This window comes from Podarcis bocagei (assembly GCF_964188305.1).
Source record: "Podarcis bocagei genome assembly, chromosome: 12".
Classification (NCBI taxonomy): domain Eukaryota; kingdom Metazoa; phylum Chordata; class Lepidosauria; order Squamata; family Lacertidae; genus Podarcis; species Podarcis bocagei.
This window is the reverse complement of record NC_138137.1, coordinates 33,178,569-33,197,854: the sequence shown is the minus strand read 5'-3', so window position 1 is coordinate 33,197,854 and position 19,286 is coordinate 33,178,569. Positions and strand designations below refer to the sequence as shown.

The 19,286-nt window shown below is 45.1% G+C and overlaps 1 protein-coding gene across 1 annotated transcript; it reads right to left on the bottom strand.

Annotated features, from left to right (window-relative positions):
* Window positions 1-665: 665 nt before the first annotated feature.
* On the bottom strand, window positions 666-19,145 carry LOC308570123 (serum paraoxonase/arylesterase 2-like). The gene is made up of 9 exons (XM_081164857.1): window positions 19,005-19,145; window positions 11,603-11,673; window positions 8,697-8,752; window positions 7,472-7,637; window positions 7,133-7,259; window positions 6,234-6,434; window positions 3,503-3,584; window positions 2,865-2,993; window positions 666-2,452 (listed from the first exon to the last, which is right to left on the bottom strand). Exons 1-9 carry the CDS (start codon window positions 19,076-19,078, stop codon window positions 2,294-2,296), a joined length of 1,065 nt encoding a protein of 354 aa, XP_081020983.1. The 5' UTR covers window positions 19,079-19,145; the 3' UTR covers window positions 666-2,293.
* Between the last annotated feature and the right edge of the window lie 141 nt (window positions 19,146-19,286).

The window sequence follows — 19,286 nt, the reverse complement described above, 5'->3', positions numbered from 1 at the left end:
CCTGTTACAGAATGTATTATCCTTCTAGCAATGCACTTGGAAACTGGGGAGAAAGCTATTTAAACAGAACAAGTTAGGATATGTTGATCGTCATGCAAAAACCATACTAGTACGGTGGGAGGTTTGTTGTAGATATGGCCACATTATCAGCGATAGTGGAGCAGGGCATTTTTTAGCCCATGGGCAGCGTTCCGTAATGAGCAACCTTCCAGTGGTTATATGCCAATGGTGAGAAAGGCCAGAAGCAAGAAAGTGGATAGGGGCAGTGGCAAAAAAGCAGGTGGCAAAAAGGGGTCAGTGCAACCAATGTGCAATTCTACCGGTACAGCAGGCGACGTTCTAGCCATTCAAATGCCAGCGGTGTCTGCATGTGCTGAACCCACTTCTCCGTACAGGCAAGCAAGCAGCTGGACCACAGTTCAAGGACATATCACACATGGCAAAGGCAGTTGAGGAGCCTGCCAAAGGGAGAAGCAGCAGGATCTGAAGGGCTGGGGGTGAAAGAGGCTTGGCTGGACGACAGACACATTTGGTCCTTGGGCTTGAGGTTCCTGACCCCTGCCGTAGGGTGATGGGCAACCCAGTAGCTTTGAGATTGTCTTTCAGAGACTGCTGCGATTGCAGTTTTCATAGGATGCATTTGGCTGAGATCAGCACAACCCAAAAACATTTGAAAAGTTGTTTATTTACTTTATTAAGAAACCTAATTGACTTGATCTATACAGTTGAGCAATTCATTTGGCAGCCAACTTTTAAGTTAAAAATCAGCCTCTGCGATAAGAGTAGAACATACTGCAATATCCCTGCATTATACCCCTTGCATAAAGTTGATTGCATAGGTGACAGTTTGTTCTAGGCTCTCTGCCAGGTTATTGCCAGGCTACTGCTAATAAGGCGAGGAAGAACGTCTCACCTGCAAAAGGAAAGGAGAAAGGAAAAACCAACAGACTTCTACCCTTCGAAAGACATTACCCAGCTTCTTCTGCTGCTGTTTGATGACACAGATGATATCCGATGAGCAAACTGCCAATGGGACAAACACTTTCTGTACTTGTGAACTGTGAAGTGAGCAAAAGCTGTGCTTTGGGGCCGAAAAGGTGGTGCTTGGGCAAGAACCCAAGAACAGAGATACTGTCAGGCCACCGGGCCCATCTAGATCAGTAGTGTCTACACTGAATGGCAGCAGCTCGCCATCGATTCAGAACTGGGAAATCTCCCATGCTTACCTGGAGATGCCAGCAATCAAACCTGGGTCATTTCGGGTGCAAAGCGTGTTCCTGTCTCTGAGCTCACCTGCTTCTTCTCTCCAGATATATAGAAGAGGTTTGGGGACATTATCCCACAGCACTGCAGGGCAGTGGCATGGCGCTCTTTTCAGAAAAAGAGACTAACCCTAATGCAGCTATGTGTCATGTGTGTCAGAATGCAGACTTTCACTTGCATATTCCTTGCCAGATGAGGAACAATTGCTGCTCTGCACATGGTTCCTCTCCTGGGTGCGGCTGTTGGGGAGGCACATGGAATTCTTGTTTTAAAATGCAGACAGTGCACCTATCAGATGTTCAGAAAGAGGAGTGGGGAATGGATTTAGACCCATCTCCACTTCCTTTGGGGCAGCTGATAGGTGCAATTACTGCTCTTTTTAAAAGAGGGGGAGAGCGAGAGCTCTGTATCTATAGACGGAGTGGAATCAGATCCATCCCTCTTCAGATCACGTTTGAAGCAGGCATTAAATGTGCCTCTTCCTAGGAATGACAGAAAGGCATAATTGCCAAGTATAAAGATTTCCTTAAGAGTGGGAAAGGTGATCCAGGAAGAGGAGCAACTCTGAATGCGTGAGGTCTCAAATGTCCTTGGGAACCTTTTAGATGAAAGCCAAATCCTCCAGAAGCAGCAGCATCAATTAGTCATTAGGGATTATCTTTGATTCCCCCCAACCCACCAACAAATCCCTCACTCCCACCAATAAAGTCATCAATGGTCATCCAGAAAGATCGCAAATTAGCATCCATTTCTTTATGGATGCAGGCATTACTTGAGGTTCTCTGTTCAATTACACTGTCAAAAGAAGTCAACATAATCTTCCAGTGTTGCTGCTTTCCTTTTAAAAAACCTATTTTTTCTTGTGTTGCCTCCTTGAAGTGGGTGGTGGGTGAGGAAGGCCAGGAACATTCTCGTCAACTTTTATTGCAAAGTGTTTTGAAGTTAGCCATTTGAGAACTGCATCTGATAGGAAGCTTGGCTCAGATTAAGGCTGACCTTTTCCGCTGTGACAAAGTCCAGGAGGAGCAAACTACAGTTCACAGCGAAGAGCTCTGTGAAACACGGTGCCGATAAGCAGCTGATTGTCGTATACGTTTGCAACTGAGGACCCCTGGATTACTGACCCGTCGTCGACATACACTTGGGTGACTACAGGCTTCTCAGAAAGGATGCCCTGGATACGTAGGACCTGAAAAATGGTGAAGATTAACATCAGCTAGTCTGACACATGCTATAAAATCTGTGCTAATGAGTCATGAGGCTGCCTTCTGTCACCACTTCAAAAATCCCACGTTAACACAAGTTTGGTCTGAAAACTGTTCAAAATAAGTTTAAAGAACTAAAAAGGTCCTCCTGTCAAATTTAAGGCAGAATCTTCTTGCTAAGGATGAATACCCTCTCATTCCAGAGTGGCTTACTGTCCCCCACCCCCACTGATGTTGGACTTCATCTCCAAACCAGCACAGCCAATGGTCAGGGATGACTAGAGTAGCCTAACAACATCTACAGGGACAAAGTCAATCACCCATGCTCTCATTTATGCTGGCTGAAAAGCTTCCACACATTTTATCACACATCTTGCCAAAATAGTTCCTACTAACCTCTGAACCAGGAAGGTTTTCTGGATCATGGGAGATGAGTTTCATGCCATTGGGATGGCATCCCAGCCAAAGGTCTCCAGTGGAAGGATCGACCGATATGTTGTCAACTACAGTGTCCACCGGCAATACCTGAAGCACAAAGAAGAAACCACACAATGTGTAAGTAAAGCTTGCAGCTGACATATGCAATGTTGAAAATTCATTCTTTTACCCATAGCTAGCATTGTTTGCCTGACAACACACTTTAAAAAAATTATTTTTATTTATACATTTAAAAATGTACATCTCGCTTTTCACCACGCTTGTCTCGAAGTGGCTTACAACAACAAGGTACGCAATATGCAAAATTTAAAACATAAGCTAAATCTCCAAAATTTAAAACATAAATTAAACCTCCAAAATTTAAAACGTAAGCTAAATCTCCAAAATTTAAAACAGAAGGCGGAGGAGTATAACACCTGAGAAGCATTCAGATTGCAAAGGCTTCACTAAAGGTAACAAATGGATGGGTATGCATGCACACACATTCTAAACACAAAATAATATTGATGGGTTTGTGTGGAGGAGAACAGCCTAAAGTCCATGGTTTGTTACAGCATACCTGCATTAGGCTCATTTCTAAACTGGCCATGGCTTACCTTCAGAGGAGTTAAACTCAAATTCTCATGCTTTTCAAAGATGTGAATGCTTAGACCGAACAAGTCAGCAACATAGACGTACCTTGAAATGAAATGAAATGGGTGAAAGTCTCTTTCACGAATGCCTTTTTAGCTACAGGTAAGAAAATAACTTTGGCTTGGAACACAATGAAATATTTCATGAACGCATTCATAAGAGGAGCTCAAAACAGACGGCCCTGGTGATTTACAGTGCCAGGGTTTTTTTAGGTGGGGGGAATATACTAATTTGTGTAGTCCTCCTTCCTTCCTCTGGGAGATTCCTAAAATAGAAATAAGTTTACTTATGGCAGGGGTAGAGAATCTGTGGCCTTCCAGATGTTGATGAACTACTCCCAGCTTCCACCATCCCTGAACATTGTCCATGTTGGCTGGGCTGGTGGAAGTCCAACAACATCTGGAAGGCCACAGATTCTCCACCCTTGCCTTGTGGTAACTGATCCTAGAGATTCACCCCTAGGATGAGGGAGGCAAGCATAGGCAACACCGGGGACTGTTCCAGTTGGACTGTTCCTTCCCTGATTCAATTTTACATGCTTTATACCAGTAATCTGTCTTAAGATTTAAGATTGCAAACCGCTTTGGGTGTCTTGGCAGAAAGGCGGTATATAAATGCAATGGATAACTAAATAAATGGGATGTTACCTATGTATTCCTCAAAATAGCAAGGAAACCAAAGATCCTGAAGAACCACCAGACAGTTCTCCCTATATTCATCCTTGCTAACCCATCTCAATGGGAGAGCATGTTCTCAAACAATGGTATTCTGGATTGGAACAGTATTGTGGGCTCATCCACTCTGCATGCCTCCTCTTTTTGGAGGGGGGAATGATGGTTTGCTGTTATATCCAAACTATGGTTTGCACAAACAAACCATTCAGATGCAACACCATTTGATTTGATGAGAGAGGGAAGGAGGAGGGGCTGTTCTGGTGCAAGGCTAGTTCATGCAAACAGGGAAATGTGCACTTAGTACATTTGGGGGGGAGAGGGGCTCCACTATCAATTATATAAGAAATAGTTATTTTATTTCTCTAACCTAAATAGAAGTATGTGAGTGGGGTGGGGAGAAGAGTCCTTATCATTCACACATTGCTCACACATTGATTTAGCACATTTAAAAGTTAATCCATCACTTCATTTTCACGTTAAGGTTGATGTCAAGTATGACATTAGCACTTTGGTTATTACATTTCAGGAAAACAAACACCACATTAGTTTAGCAAGCAGGGCTAGCAACTAAAAAACAGTCGTGTGCCCATCAGATTTCTTTTTTAAAAAGAAGCATCTGTTTGGAAAAGAAGCAGAAAGTGTCATTACTTTAATGTCAACAAGAACCAACTCACACTCTGCTGATTGACGCTGTTCTAAAAACAGCTCTGGAAAACGCAATATGCTTGGACAAATGGAGGATGTTATGTACTAACCTTGGATCCTAGAACAATAGGATGTTGCATCCTAGAATGCAACAACTGATTGGCTTGCAGGAGAAGACCAATCAGGCTCCAGGAAGAAGTTAATCAGCCTATTAGGCTGGTAGGATCCTATAATGCAACAACTGATTGGCCTGCAGGAAAGACCAATCAGGCTCCAGGGGGGAAGCAGAATCAGCCAATCAGACGGGACTCATTGTGTAAATAATGTATATAAAAGCCTGAGGTTTGGGGGGCAATTCAATCACTGTTTTACAAGCTGCAATAAAGAGCATGAAATCACTACAGGACTCTGAGTATATTTCAGAGGACCACCCACCCAACTCCATGAGAGTCACATAGGCATTTCTTGGATTTTCTGCTTGGAGCTCAAGTGAAAAAGCTTTCCATGCAGCAGTGGTGGGGAACTTTTGGCTCTCCAGATGTGCTGGGCTACAACTCTCATCCCTGACTGCTATCCATGCCAGTGGGGAGGACGGGGGGTGTAGTTCAACAATATCCAGAAGGCCAAAGGTTCGCCACACTTGCAAAAGATTATCAAGGGGTGTCCTGCCTTCCTCAAGCTTCTTCACTGGCCTGGTCCCACCAGCAGAAGCCCACACAAGGATTTCAGCTCTCCTCCCCCTCCTTTCCCGCTGACTCTGGGGTGTGTGTGACAGGAGGACAGCCTGTCAGCTGGGGCAGGAGAGGGCAGATCGCTCTGTCAGTGAAAAGCAGTGGAAAATTTGCTTAGCTCTATGTTGAATTCCTCCCTTAGTTGGTACAGTAGAAGATTTGTTTCCAGGGGGGAGAGGAGGAAAACCCTCCAAATAACTCATGTGAGTAAAGAAGGGTCACTATCCACTGGCTGGGACCCAAAGCTAGTACAAACATAGACCCAGATAAGTCAATTTAAATATTAACAGTGAAATGCTATCGTGCAATGTAGACACTCGGATGAATTACAGCTTAAACCAAGAGACAATGAGCTGTCCCTTCTGTTTGTTCACTTTATTGCCAAGATAAAAGTTATCAGAAATATCAGGGTACAGTATAATGAAGACCCCCTTGCTGCTGTTTACATTTATTACCCATTACTGTTCTTTCTTTAGTTGTTGTAATGTATGTGGGGGTTTTGAAACTGTGCTGAAATCTGACCTCTCTTTCCTGTATTTATGTTAGCCTCCTTGAAGACTGCATTGACTAAAGGAGAGCAATATTTTAAAACAAAATAAAATACCTTTACGGCATATAAGCCATGCTACCTGCAAGATACCTACTTCCCGTCAGGTGAAATGTTAATGCCATTGGCAGAGTAAAATCCTGATGCCACTTCTTTAACTTCTTTCGGACTGTAGTAGACAACATTTGTCCAGGTAAGGCCTAGGAATGTTTCCAAGTAGATCAAGGTGAGTTCTGTGAAATAGTGGTCATTGGTGGCATAGAAACTGTCAGGACCCAGAGCCACAATATCATTCACACTAGGACAAAAAAAGGAGAAGAGTAAATAAAAATACGGTTGTCACCTAAGCTGCTATGTAGAGACATAGCAAGTTGTATACCAGACATGGCAAGGTTTACAGGCAGGCAGGCTTATTCAGTTTTCCACCTGTCTTCCCTAACTTGTTGCTCTCCTGATGTTCTTGGAACAAAGCTCCTATCATCCTTGCTGGCTGGGGCTGATGGGAGTCAGAATCCAGAACATCTGGAAGGCACAAGTCTGCGTATGAGCATTCACAATTGCATACCATACCATCATGCATGCCAAGAGTGATCTCAGTTCCCTTGAGTGCCAGACCTTATTCAGACAAAAGGGTACCATCCACACACAGGAGGGAGGTATCAGCCAACACAGGGTGCAGGAGGGCAGGCAGTGGGGAACCTGAAGCTTGCAGTATAAACAAAACTCTGCAGTAAAACCCTTTCAGTATAAACAAAACTCTGCAGTAAAACCCTTAATCAGGACTGAACATGCCCAGCGAGCGTGGAATGCTGACCAACTGAAAACCGAGGGCAAAATGGAACCCTGGGCAGAATCCCTGCATGGCGCAACATTTCATTGCAGGTCCAGCTTGCAAGTAATAAGTAGCTGTTCTGCATATTGCACAGAGTGCTTGGCATAAATTAAAACGGGTTCTTCAAATTCAAAGGAGACAGAATTGTTTTAGATATTATATACCTTGGCAGAAGCTCGTGTTTGATCGTTTTCAAGTGCACCAGAGAATTGTCGTCCTCCACGAATTTAAATAGCTCCACCGTTGACTTCTGATGTGGGTGATTTACGACGAAGAGGTACACAGTGTCATCTAGGGAAAGGCAAAAACTGAATGAGTCTGACAAAACGAGCAATGAAGTATGAGTGAACTTATGGAGAACGTATACGGGGAAATGAAGCAGCTCTCAGCAGCTGCCTCATCTAGGGAGCTCCCTTTGAAGAGGAAGGAATGGCTACAGATGTGAAACAGTAAACAGAATAAATACTGTTTTATCAGCCTTCCTTATGGGCAAATCTACTTACCATCACCAATATATAAGCTGATCCCATGAGGGTTAAAGGATGCCAGATCAAACCCCCAGCTGATTCTCAGCTCAACAGGTCGAGGATTGTCTTCTTTTAGATCCATCAGAAGTATTTCTCCTCTTTTATTAGGGGCAAGCGATACTATTCCGGGGTATTTCAAACCCTTTGCAAACAAAGAAAGCAGGCCTTTTGTCACATGAAGGGTTAGGTTAGGAAGATCTCAGAGAGACGTTTTCATAACTCATCTGTTTTCCTTGGATATTCACTGAAATGCTAAGCTGTGGTCCTCCAAATGTTGCTGAACCACAACTGTCATCATCCCTAACCATGGGCTGCACTGGCTGGGTTTGATGGGCGCTCCTGTCCGGCAACAGCCAGGCGGCCACAGGTTAGCCATTGCTGCTTTAAAATAGCTATGTAAAGGTAAAGGAGACCCCTGACCATTAGGTCCAGTCATGACCGACTCTGGGGTTGCGGCACTCATCTCGCTTTATTGGCTGAGGGAGCTGGCGTACAGCTTCTGGGTCATGTGGCCAGCATGACTAAGCCGCTTCTGACAAACCAGAGCAGCACACGAAAATGCAGTTTACCTTCCCGCTGGAGTGGTACCTATTTATCTACTTGCACTTTGACGTACTTTCGAACTGCTAGGTGTGCAGGAGCAGGGACCAAGCAATGGGATTTAGCATTGGCCATCACGGGGATTTGAACCACCGACCTTCTGATCAGCAAGTCTTAGGCTCTGTGGTTTAACCCACAGCATCACCCACATCCCAAAATAGCTATGTAGTCCAGGTTTATTAGGGCTTCCCCTAAATTCCACCAATAGATGGATTACAGTATCCCTCAGTGCCTTACTGTGTGGTCAGTAGAGAAACCATGCAGCCCTGCTGCACCAGTCCACTTGGGAGAAAGCTTTGTTTTATTTATTTATTTTACACTACTAAGTGGCTTTTAGCCTCTTAGCATGCTGGAGTGGTGGGGGAAGGCTAGTAATGGTGACCTAATCTTCAAGCCCACCCTTGCACCCTTTAACCATCAGTCTCTAATGAGCACCCCTGCATTCTGCTCAGTTACGTACAGCGTGAAAGGCATTCTGTTAAAAACAAGGGTTGTGTTTGTGTGGGAATAGATCTGGCCTGCAATTTTCAAGTTTTCCTTCGGTGCATTGCGAACTCAAGCCCAGCCTTCCCTGAAAGACAGGCCTGCTGGGATAACTTACAGAACTAATGAAAGCCAGGCCATTAGGAAGTATGTCAATATCTTCCGAGCCAGTTTCTGCAAAGAAAAAAAAGAAGAAAGATCTTGCTCAGACACATCCATACAATGCAGTAGAGTACAAGGTTGCTTCTTTTAAAGTACTGGGACATAGACTGCATTATTCTGAGTCATTGCACCTTGCACGTGTGTAAGAAACACGCACCATGGAAGCAATGAGAGAACAGCCCCACTGAACTGTTACTCAGAACCCCACGCCAAGGAGAGACAGGAATTCAGAGGCGACAAGCTGGGCCAATGCTAAATTCTCTTTTATCTGCGGCTGGAAGCTGCAAAAGGCTCTGGTTGCTATGGTGATCTTTGCCCATCCACAAAAAGCAAATGCAATGGAGAGGAATGGCTGAGAGGCTAGCTAACCTTCAGCTGGGAAATGTGCCAGGGGGAGGGCGTGTTGCGTAGGCCAAGGCTCTTGTGAAGATCTAGGGGCTTGGCTCTATCTGCTGACATGTTTGCTCTGCATTGGCATTAGGAGCACACAAGTTGTCACAGCTCTTATCGTGCACAAGTTCAACACTCTCTCGCTGGCACACAATGCCAGCGTGCTCAGAATATCACCCTCCAGCAATGCTGACTCAGCACCCTCACTAGGCTCCCTGAACCTAGATGAGGCAGACACTGATAATCCCCTTAGGCAACATCTGACTTTCTTGTCAAGAGTTGAAAGAACAGGCAGCTAATCTCAGGGCCCTGGCAAACGCTCCGCCCTGCTACACCCTGCAAACAGCCTGCTTTCTGAAATAAGGGGTGTGGGAAGTCTGGTGTCATTCAATAGAGAAGGCATTATTATTGTGGTTTTGCCAGAACAAAAAATAACGAAACACCTAAATATCAGTCCATACAGAGCAAACCACAGTGATAAAATAAAATAAATAGTTCGGTGTTCTTTTACTGCCAAGAATGACTAGTTATATAAGAATTTGAACTTGTAAGGGACTCATGCTAGGTGTAGCTCACCTTGGTACCAGAACCTGTAATGATTGGAATGTCAAAACTAGGACTTGGAAGGCCCAGGCTAAACTCTCTGGGTTATCTTCAGCCAGTCACTGTCTGTCAGGCCAAACTACCTCACAGGGTTGTTGCAAAGATTAAAAAAAGGAAGGGGGAAGGAAGAGTGCATGCCATAATGATCTCCTTGGAGGAAAACATGGGTTAAAAAACATAACAAAAAAAATCAATATTTTGTGGGAAACACAGCTGCTGTATGTAGATTGGCGTTTCCTCAGCAAACATGGAAAGTGGGGGAAACACGCATTCAGAAGTGGAGGAATCTCCAGAGACAGGGTCCGCAGGCTTGTGCATGAGGGTGTATCTGTGGCAAAACCAATGTCATAGCTGTCAACTTTTCCCTTTTCTTGCGAGGAATCCTATTTGGAATAAGGGAATTTCCCTTTAAAAAAAGGGAAACGCTGACAGCTATGACCAATGTACACACAAAAACTATGTTTGCTGCACAGAGTGTGCAGCTGGCCTCAGCAACTAAGGAAGAATGCATTGCTCAGGCCTTACCTTAGGTCAAGCTTGCAACAACTGCACCAAATGTTTGAGCCTCTGTACAAGAACTACAGCTTAGAGCAGGCTTCCCTAACATGGCACCCTCCAGATGTTTTGAACTACCATTCTTATCCACCACAGGCAGCATGGCTAATAGTTGGGGGTGACGTGAGTTGTAGTCCAAAACATCTGGAAGGCGTTGAGGGAATGATGATTTAGAGAGCAGTCCCATCCCCAATACAGTATACTTTCAGCATATGCCAACTCTCATCATTTGATTACATTATTGATGTGAGACAGGAACAACTTCAGCTGTCATTTCAACATCTCTTGAGTCAATCATGCCCCTAACAGCCTCCAGAATTCGTCCCTGTCTAAGGCATGTTGCCAGCAGATCCAAGAGGATTACAGAGGGCCAATTCAAGAGTGTTGGTTCAAATTGGTACTCTGGCGGTTTTAAGAAAGGGAAAGCATTTACAGGGTTCTAGTTCCCCCTGGATTTCAAGTGTGCGACTAAGTCAATAAAAACAAAATATCATAGGAAGCGGCCTAGTCAAGACTGTGTATCGTCTACACCAGTGGTGGCTGATTTGTGCCAAGGTTGCTGGATTACAACTTCCATCAGCCTCAGCCAGCTTCCCATTCAGGGATGCTTTTTCAGAGTCTCCTGTAGAAGGGCTTCACACTCCCTATTAAACTGGAAATATCAGGTATCAACCCTGGGCTGCTTGACATGCCAGCTGAATGAATAGGTCTTTACCACAAATGCCCATCTATTAGGGTTTTAAGTCTTGTTTTAAATGTGTCCTTTGCTTTGTGCCTTTAACGGCTTTTAATTATCGTAAATAGCCTTGAGACAGTGTTTTAGAAGGCAGTTAATAAATCAACAATAATAGTAATAATGCAAAGAATGCCCTCCACTAATTGAGCTAAGGTCCCTGCATGGTCATTTACTTCACTGGTCTTCAACTGGTGGGGCGCAGTCTGACCCAAGGTGGGTTGCAACAGGAGCACGACTATCACGCATGCAAATATATGGTAAAAAAAATAGGAAACAGGTCCCCAAACGGATCTTGGAATTAAATGTGGCTCCTGAGTCTGAGAAGGCTGAAGATACCTAATTTAGTTTTCACAACCAGCCTGCAGACCCAATCTCTGTTCTTTTCTGCACAATTCCATATAAATACTATTTACGTAACAATAATACTAATGAAGCGCCTCTAAAAACAAAACCAAGTACAAAAATTGAGACGATGTAAATCCCTCTGGAAAGAGGGCTTATATAAATAGGCATAGAAAGGATGAAGAAAAGAGAATTTGGAGGGAATAAATGCAAATAAAAGCATGCGGGAGACCTACCAATTCCTTTTATAAGGTGGCAGTTTGGAAGCCGCTTCGGTTTATATTCTCGCGAGGCACACAATCTATGTCTGGAGGAGAAAGCAAATATAAAGGTAGACTTAAAATAGGAAATATGGAAGAGCAAAAGCAGAGCCCTACCAAATCTGCCCCATCTAGTCCAGCATCCTGCTGGCCACAGTGACCCATCAGATGCCTCCAGGAAGCCCACTCAAATGGCAAAGAGAACAGCCCTCTCTTGCGTTTGCTCCCCAGAACTGGTACCTTGGGCTCAGACTGGTCAACTAGTCACATTTAAAGGCATTGTGCCCCTCTCCCCAAAGGGCTTTGGTGCATGCATTTCTCCCTATAGCCTTTCTGATGGGTTCATTACCAAATTCTACCTCCATTCAGATGACACTTATACCTCCTTTGGCTGGAATGGAATGCTCCCTACTTCCAGTGAGCTTCCCTCCCACCGGCCCAGTCAGTATAAACTGGATATAAATGGCATGATTAATCCAGAAATGCCTTGAGTCTTGCAGAGCAGTCCTATACATGTCTACTCAAAATTATGTCCCGTTGAGTTCAACAAGGTTTGTTCTCGGCTAAGTGGGTAGAGGACTGAAGGCTTAGATCAGGGGTCAGCAACCTTTTTCACCTGTGGGCTGGTCCAGCGTCCCTCAGACCATGTGGTGGGCCGGACTATATTGGGGAGGGGGGAATGAACAAATTCCTATGCTCCACAAATAACCCAGAGATGCATTTAAAATAAAAGGACACATTCTACTCATGTAAATACACAAGGCAGGCCCCACAAATAATCCAGAAATGCATTTTAAATAAAAGGATACATTCTACTCATGTAAAAAGACGCTGATTCCCAGAACATCTGCGGGCCAGACTGAGAAGGCGATTGGGCTGCTTCTGGCCCCCGGGCCTTAGGTTGCCTACCCTTGGCTTAGATACTAAGCCATCACCAGGGTGTATGTGTGTGAGAGTGTGTGTGTGTGCGCAGTGCATGTCACAGAAGAGTGCTTCAGGGAAAGGACTGCTCTTTAATGAGGGCAGGACAGTCAGAACTGCAACTGACACTGGCTTTAACTTTAATAATTTGTTTCGGAGCTTGTTTTTCCCCTCCCTTCTCCCTCCCATTCCTTCTTTCTTCCATGTGTCAAGTCTTTTTAAGACTATGGGCCTGAGGGCAGGGACTGTCTTACCAAAAAACAAACAAACACCAAAAACAGTTCTAAGCCCCTGAGTGTCTTTTTCATCCAGCACTTCCAAAACCAAGAACTGTCATGCCCCTCGATTTCATGACTTTATGAGTTGCCATTGTTTTAAGGAAACCCAGATGTTTTCTGTTGCAGAGGCTAGAACTGCCTTTTTGAAGCCAATGAGGAACCGTTGCAGGGGGGAATCATTTTAGGACATGTCAGTACACCACACACCCGTGTCTGCCTTTATCTTTCCCGAAGGTTTGTAGCATGGTGAGCAGAAGATTGCAAGATAAGGTGCTAAGCTCAGCTCCCAGCAGCAGTAGCAAAGGAAACACCCCTGTTCTTATGGTGTCACAGTGTTCCCCAACGCCCACTGCTGAACAGGCAACACCATCAGTATTGACTTAATAGTGCCATTGAAAACATGATTTGGAAGCTAGGAAAACTTGGGAAAGGTAGGAGGAATCAGCCACACCCTGCTTAGCTTTATTGCATGTTGTGCCATCCAATGCATGTATTAAAGGACCTTTGAAAAGGCTTTCAACCAGACTTCCTCAACCTCGGCCCTCCAGATGTTTTGAGACTACAATTCCCATCATCCCTAACCACTGGGCCTGCTAGCAAGGGATCCTGGGAGTTGTAGGCCAAAAACATCTGGAGGGCTGAGGTTGTGGAAGCCTGCTTTAAACTAAAGGACCAGCTCACTTGGTAGCAGTCATGTAGGGCAGAGTGTTTTCCATACCTCCCCACTCCCCGCCCAGAATATTTCCAGCTTCATAAGTTCATTTGTAGCAATGAATGGGTGCCAACTGCAAATTGTGAAAGTTTCCACACACAAAAATAGCTTTGTCTACTAAACAAACAAAAGCAAAACGAGAAAGCTAAATAGGGCAAGCTGATGCACACTGAAATTTTACTCTCTTCGAATTAACATAATTAAAAGATAGCCAGCAATGGCAGTGATTATATGACTTTCCTTCTATTGCAGAACAAATTTCCGCTTGGGTGGTGAATCACATTCAGGTTAGTCAGTTCATATAGTTCACAGACTGCCTCATGTGCACACCATACATTTAAAGCATATTAAAAGCACACACACACCCTGAAGATTCCTGGGAACTGTAGTTTATCCCTCACAAAGCTGCACTTCCCAGCACCCTTGCCAAACTACAGTTCCCAGGATACTTTGGGGCAGGGGGAAATGTGCTTTAAATGCATGTTGTATACAAAATCTCATTGAAGATCTCTTGGGAAATGGAAAGCCACAGTTAATTGGCATTTTTATGCCAATGCACAAGAAAGAGCGTTGGCACTTTGGACTGCATTCATTGCCTAGGTCCAACTGCAGCTTTTGGTCTCCACAATTTTAGATTCAGGTAGGTAGCCGTGTTGGTCTGACACAGTCGAAATAAATTAAAAAATTATTTGTCCAGTAGCACCTTAGAGACCAACTTAGTTTGTTCTGAGTATAAGCTTTCTACCCAGAACAAACTTAGTTGGTCTCTAAGGTGCCTCTGGACAAATAATTTTTTAATTTAATTTATTTGGTCTCCACAGTTTGAGTGGTAGCAACCAGCAGAGATAATTCAGGTATGAGCAATGCAAATAGTGACAATCCACCCCATGATTGTTTCAGTGTAACCCTGTGGACACAGTAGAACGCTAAAGCACATTGGAAGCTCATTCTTTTCCTCAGATAATTTTGGGCACTGTAGTTTACCCATCACAAAGTTAGAATTACCGGTACCAGGAACCCTTAACAAACTACGATGCCCAGAATTCTTTGAAGGAAATAATGTGCTCCAAATGTGCTTTAAATGAAGAGACATCAACCCTGTGAGACATGTTAGATTGAGGTGGCTCATCCTAGTGAGCTTTGTGGCTCAAGCAGTTGGAACATACTACATTGAAAGACTTGGGAAATGTTTGTTTTGGACAATCAATGGTTTAAAGGGAAAACTTCTCAAATATTTAAAGAGATTGCCCAAGGGCAGACTGGACAAGGCATTATCAGATCACCTAAAGGACAGGCAAAATACGGTGGGCTAGGTTACAACAGTGACTGCTTAGGGTACAACCCAAGAGGAAAGATCTCCTACCTCACTGCAATGAATGGAAACTACACAAGGGTAGTCCTACACAGCTTGCTTTCATTTCAGTGGGGCTTGCACAAGAGATCTTCCCAGTCAACTGTGCTCTTACAATGGCTGTCTGGGGGGGGGGGAACCTCCTGGTTCAGTTCAATTAGGCAATGGAGGACTCTGTGGAATTCCCCCCCTAGAAGTTTCAAGAAGGAATTGGATGGACAGCTGTCAGATATGGTTTAAATCAGCGGTGGCTAGCCATTTCTGGCCTGAGGTCTGCAGTTACCGACTGCCAGCTCCCCAAGGGGTCAGAACAGAATCGGGCAGGTCCTCCCCACAATCTCTCTCTCTCTCACCCACCAAGCGACACGACCTGCTTCCATGCAGATTAGCTGAGGAGAGCTATGCTCCCTCACACAGGAGTCCCTGATGATGTCTCAATAAATATTTCACAGAAAATACTTCCAGGGATTCCTAACATTGCTATCTGCTGGAAGGACCACGTTAATAGAATACAACAGACAAAACCACGGCCGCCCATGCTCTATTGCACAGCAGTCTCTAGATAACAGTTGCTATCCCTTTGCCTCGCCCCAATTCTTTTTTCTTTTTTTTTACAACTTCAATATCTACCTCCACTTTACTGCTGTGTTAGCAAGATTGCAACATAGCAGGCTTGCACTGCAAAGCCCTCTTGTCACAGTGTAAATAATCTGAAATGAGTATACAGTACATTTCCATGGCATTTTAACCAGAGATTGAATGTACATTTACTTGGAAGTAAGCCTGGATGTCATCTCTTCGTTCTTCACCCTAGTAAGGAATGTTTGAATCCTAACCATTTAAAAAATCTTTTGTACTGCAGCAACGCTTTTCAACTCCCCATGAACACCCCATTATATTTATTGTGTTTTGATACGGTTCATCCTCGCTAGGAAGGATTTTGCACAACTGGTTTTGTTTCCTCTGAACACGCACCGGGAGTTACTTCTTGCATAAGTGCTCTCATCAGTAACACAAATATGCAGTCTTGGCTTAAAATCTTCCCGCTGGAGTGGGAAGCCTAGGTGATCCCTCTGCAGTTTGCAACAGAATAACGGGGCCTCAGTATCACTGATGTGCAGCTATTTGAATTATGCTGCTTCCAGCTGTGACAACAGTACACTTACCCACCACTGCTGAGCAATGAGAAGCTTCATATTCCCCATTCAAACCCAAATTGTGTAGCATATAAAACTGTTATCTGAAGGCGGGGGGGGGGGGGCAGGTAGCTGGTCGTGTGAAAAAGAAAACTGCTTGTTGCTGTCCATGTTTACAAAAGTAAAATATGATGCCACTGTTATCTCCTTAACTGCAGTTTTCCCTGGCTATGTTTGTTTATTATGCCCTCTCATAATTTTCCACCACGTGTAATCCTGCAAGATAGCTAGTTAGCAACCCAAACATACATGCAAGTGTAATGAATGAACTAAAAGGAATAGGACCCTTTTTAAGGCAAGCGTTTTAAGTTTGGGGGTGTTTGGCTGCCTTATTCCACACATTTGCAACCAAGAGGTCTTAACAAGTAATTCTCTGCAGAGAACTATGGCAAGCATTATTGCAAATTATGCTCCCTGGTCAAACTGGAAATGAAGGTTGTCATTGGCTGTTGACAAGAGTGCATTAACACTGAGAGGTTGGTTTGCGAACCAAAGAGCATTCATGCCAAATCACCAGGGGTATCACAGAGCAAAGCGTCTGCAGATCAAGAAACGGACAAAAATTAAAAACAAATAAATAGACAGCCCTTTTCTCCCCCCCCCCGCACCAAGCCCTGAGGACCGCAAACCTCTTCCTTCCAATTAACTGTCCAATTAGCAGAGTGCTTACTCATAAACCAAAATAGATGCTGGCTTCATAATTAGTTTATATTACATTTATGCACCATTCAGAAGATTGACATTTAACAACCTTTGTCCTTCAGCCAGAACAGAGAGTCTTATTACTCCAAACACAAGACAAAGTACATAACTAACTGCAACTCAGCCCTGCAAAGTAATATGAAATATGAAACTAGTGATTTTTTGCCCAGGCACTCCCACTTCCAGCACAGGAATCCAGTTAAAGGAAAACTGCACGAGAAAGTAACCCACAGGAAAAAGGAAGGCCTGCCATTTCCTTCAGTATTCCCCCTTTGCTCTTAAAAACCAGACTTCCCTCCTATTACCTCACCCCAGCTTTATGTACGAATGAGGCAGTCATATCCACACCATACATTTAAAGCACTCTTCCCAAATAATACTGGGAACAGTAGTTTGCTAAGGGTGCTGACTGCACAGAGCAATTCCCAACAACGAACTACAGTTCCCATGATTGACCATGCCTGTAAAATTGTATAAGAACACTTTTTAATGCTTGGTGCCGTCTCAAGACTTACTGTGTGTGTGTGTGTGTGTGTGTGTGTGTGTGTGTGTGTGTGTTTTCTCATCCATTTAAAGCACTCTTAAAGCACACTCCATCTTGGCTGTGAGTCCTGAAGACCTGTTCCCTACCTTGCTGGCCAATTTCCAGCTGGCCGGACTGACTCCAGCTGCAAAAGCTGAACAAACTCTTGGGTTGGGGTGCTGTTGGGGGGTTGTTGCTGGTTTTATCCATGTCTTTATTTTAGATCTTGGGATTTATGTGGAAATAGTTGTGCATTTTTAAATCTTTTATTTATTGTTTATGACTACCTCTGTTATGTTATAGTTATGTATTTTTCATGCTGTAAGGCACCTTCGGCATGGTTTAAACTGTGGAAAGCCATCATACAAATAAAATTAAGTATGCATATATAAACTCAAGATTTGTTGCGCTCATACACGTGTTGAGCAGAAGATGCAAACAAGTCCATTTGCAACAGCTTTGGCTCATTGGGGGCCACAAATAGGTTTAGTTTTCTTTACCTCAGCTGTGTAAGGAATTTTGCCAAGAGTAGCAGCAAAGCTTAGTCAGTGCAGAACTTGACATTGTTGCAGCAAAGACACTTTCCCAAACCTCATGAATGTAGAGTAGCTTCGTGTGTGTTGCAAGGGGTGTTGGGGGGGAGTGCTTAACGCTTTCCCCAAACTGAATTTTAGGTGGATTGCTGTCAATTCTCTCCAGCAGATAGGAAGAGGCCATTTCCCTACCAGCAGGGCTTACTTTCAAATTCTGGAGCCCAAGGGGAGGAAGTGAGAAGAAGAACCTGTTAAATTGGGAAAACTGGCAGATAATGAGTTAAGCAACCCCTTTCCCATCCCCCTTCCATTCTTTGGGAAACAAAGAGAGCCTCAGTGCACACAGCAGGGATGAGATGCAAGCAAGCAGCAGCCGACCCGCTATTTTAGGAGAGGCAGAAGACATTGAGATGACATTATATATCTTGCCCAGAGAATCTAGGCGCTACGGCTAAACAAAGGGTCGAGGCTTCCAGCCGAACCCCCACCACGTTCTAACCTAATTTAACGGAGGAAACTTTCCCAGGGCCCAACAAGGCAGTTCGTCCTGAACTCTTCTCTTTAAAACAAGAGGGACAGAAGCCAGGAAAGCAACGAGCTCCCTCAGTTTTGAATCACGTCTTAGGAACCGATTTCTTTTTTAATCGCCCGGATCAGACGGCCCCCAAATTTACGCTTTTGCTGCTGCGTTTCCTTCTGAACGCGCAGCAGAGGAGGGCGCAGAGTCCCAGCCACTTGCAGCGCGATCCTATGGCTCCTAACTCCGAAGAGAGCCCCGCGGAGTTCAGCGGGGCTCTGACAGGCAGGGACCAGCTTTCGGCTGCGATCCTGCTGCTGCGGCTGCTGCCCACGTTTTCCCTGGGGGTAGAGGGCGCCCCTGAAAGCGCAGGATGGCACCATGAGCGAGCGAGGGGACGAAAGGGAACCGAACGGCAGGTCCCCAACCTAAAGCGCGCAGTCGGATCTAACGCCTGCCTGCGCCTCCTTTTGCGCCTCGCTCCCTCCCTCCAGCCCCGCAAGAGGGTTAAAGGCAACAGGGGCAGCCCGATCCTACGCGGAGTGAACCTCCATCTGAACGCGATGAACTCCCGGAGCGAGTCCCCCACCCGGGGATTACTTCGCCCGTAAACAAGCCGAGCGCGGCGCCGAGGGAGCAACTTACCGTAATCCCATCAGCCTCTCTCCGATCAAGGCGCCCAGGACCCCGACGATGGCGAGCGCCAGCAGCTTCCCCATGGCTCAGCCCCCGACGCTCCGCAGGCGACTGCCAGCCGGCAAGTTCAACAGGAGGTTTCCCTCCTCCCCGCCCGCCTCGGATTAAGCCGCGGACTCGGCGGCGCCTCCCACCTGCGCGAAACCGCCCCGCCGAGCCGAGAGAGTGACCGCAGCCCCGAGGAGACGCGTCTGGGGCTGCCCTGCCCTCCGCCCCGCCCTGGAGAAGAAG

What these genes read in the sequence shown, in the direction of transcription:
- LOC308570123 (XM_081164857.1), bottom strand. Translation starts at nt 19,078, where the DNA reads ATGGGGAAGCTGCTGGCGCTCGCCATCGTCGGGGTCCTGGGCGCCTTG. An exon ending in CCACCTTATAAAAGGAATTG is followed by an intron (nt 8,753 to 11,602) that starts GTAGGTCTCCCG and finishes TTTTCTTTGCAG; the next exon opens with AAACTGGCTCGGAAGATATT. An exon ending in AACATTTCACCTGACGGGAA is followed by an intron (nt 3,585 to 6,233) that starts GTAGGTATCTTG and finishes TTTCATTTCAAG; the next exon opens with GTACGTCTATGTTGCTGACT.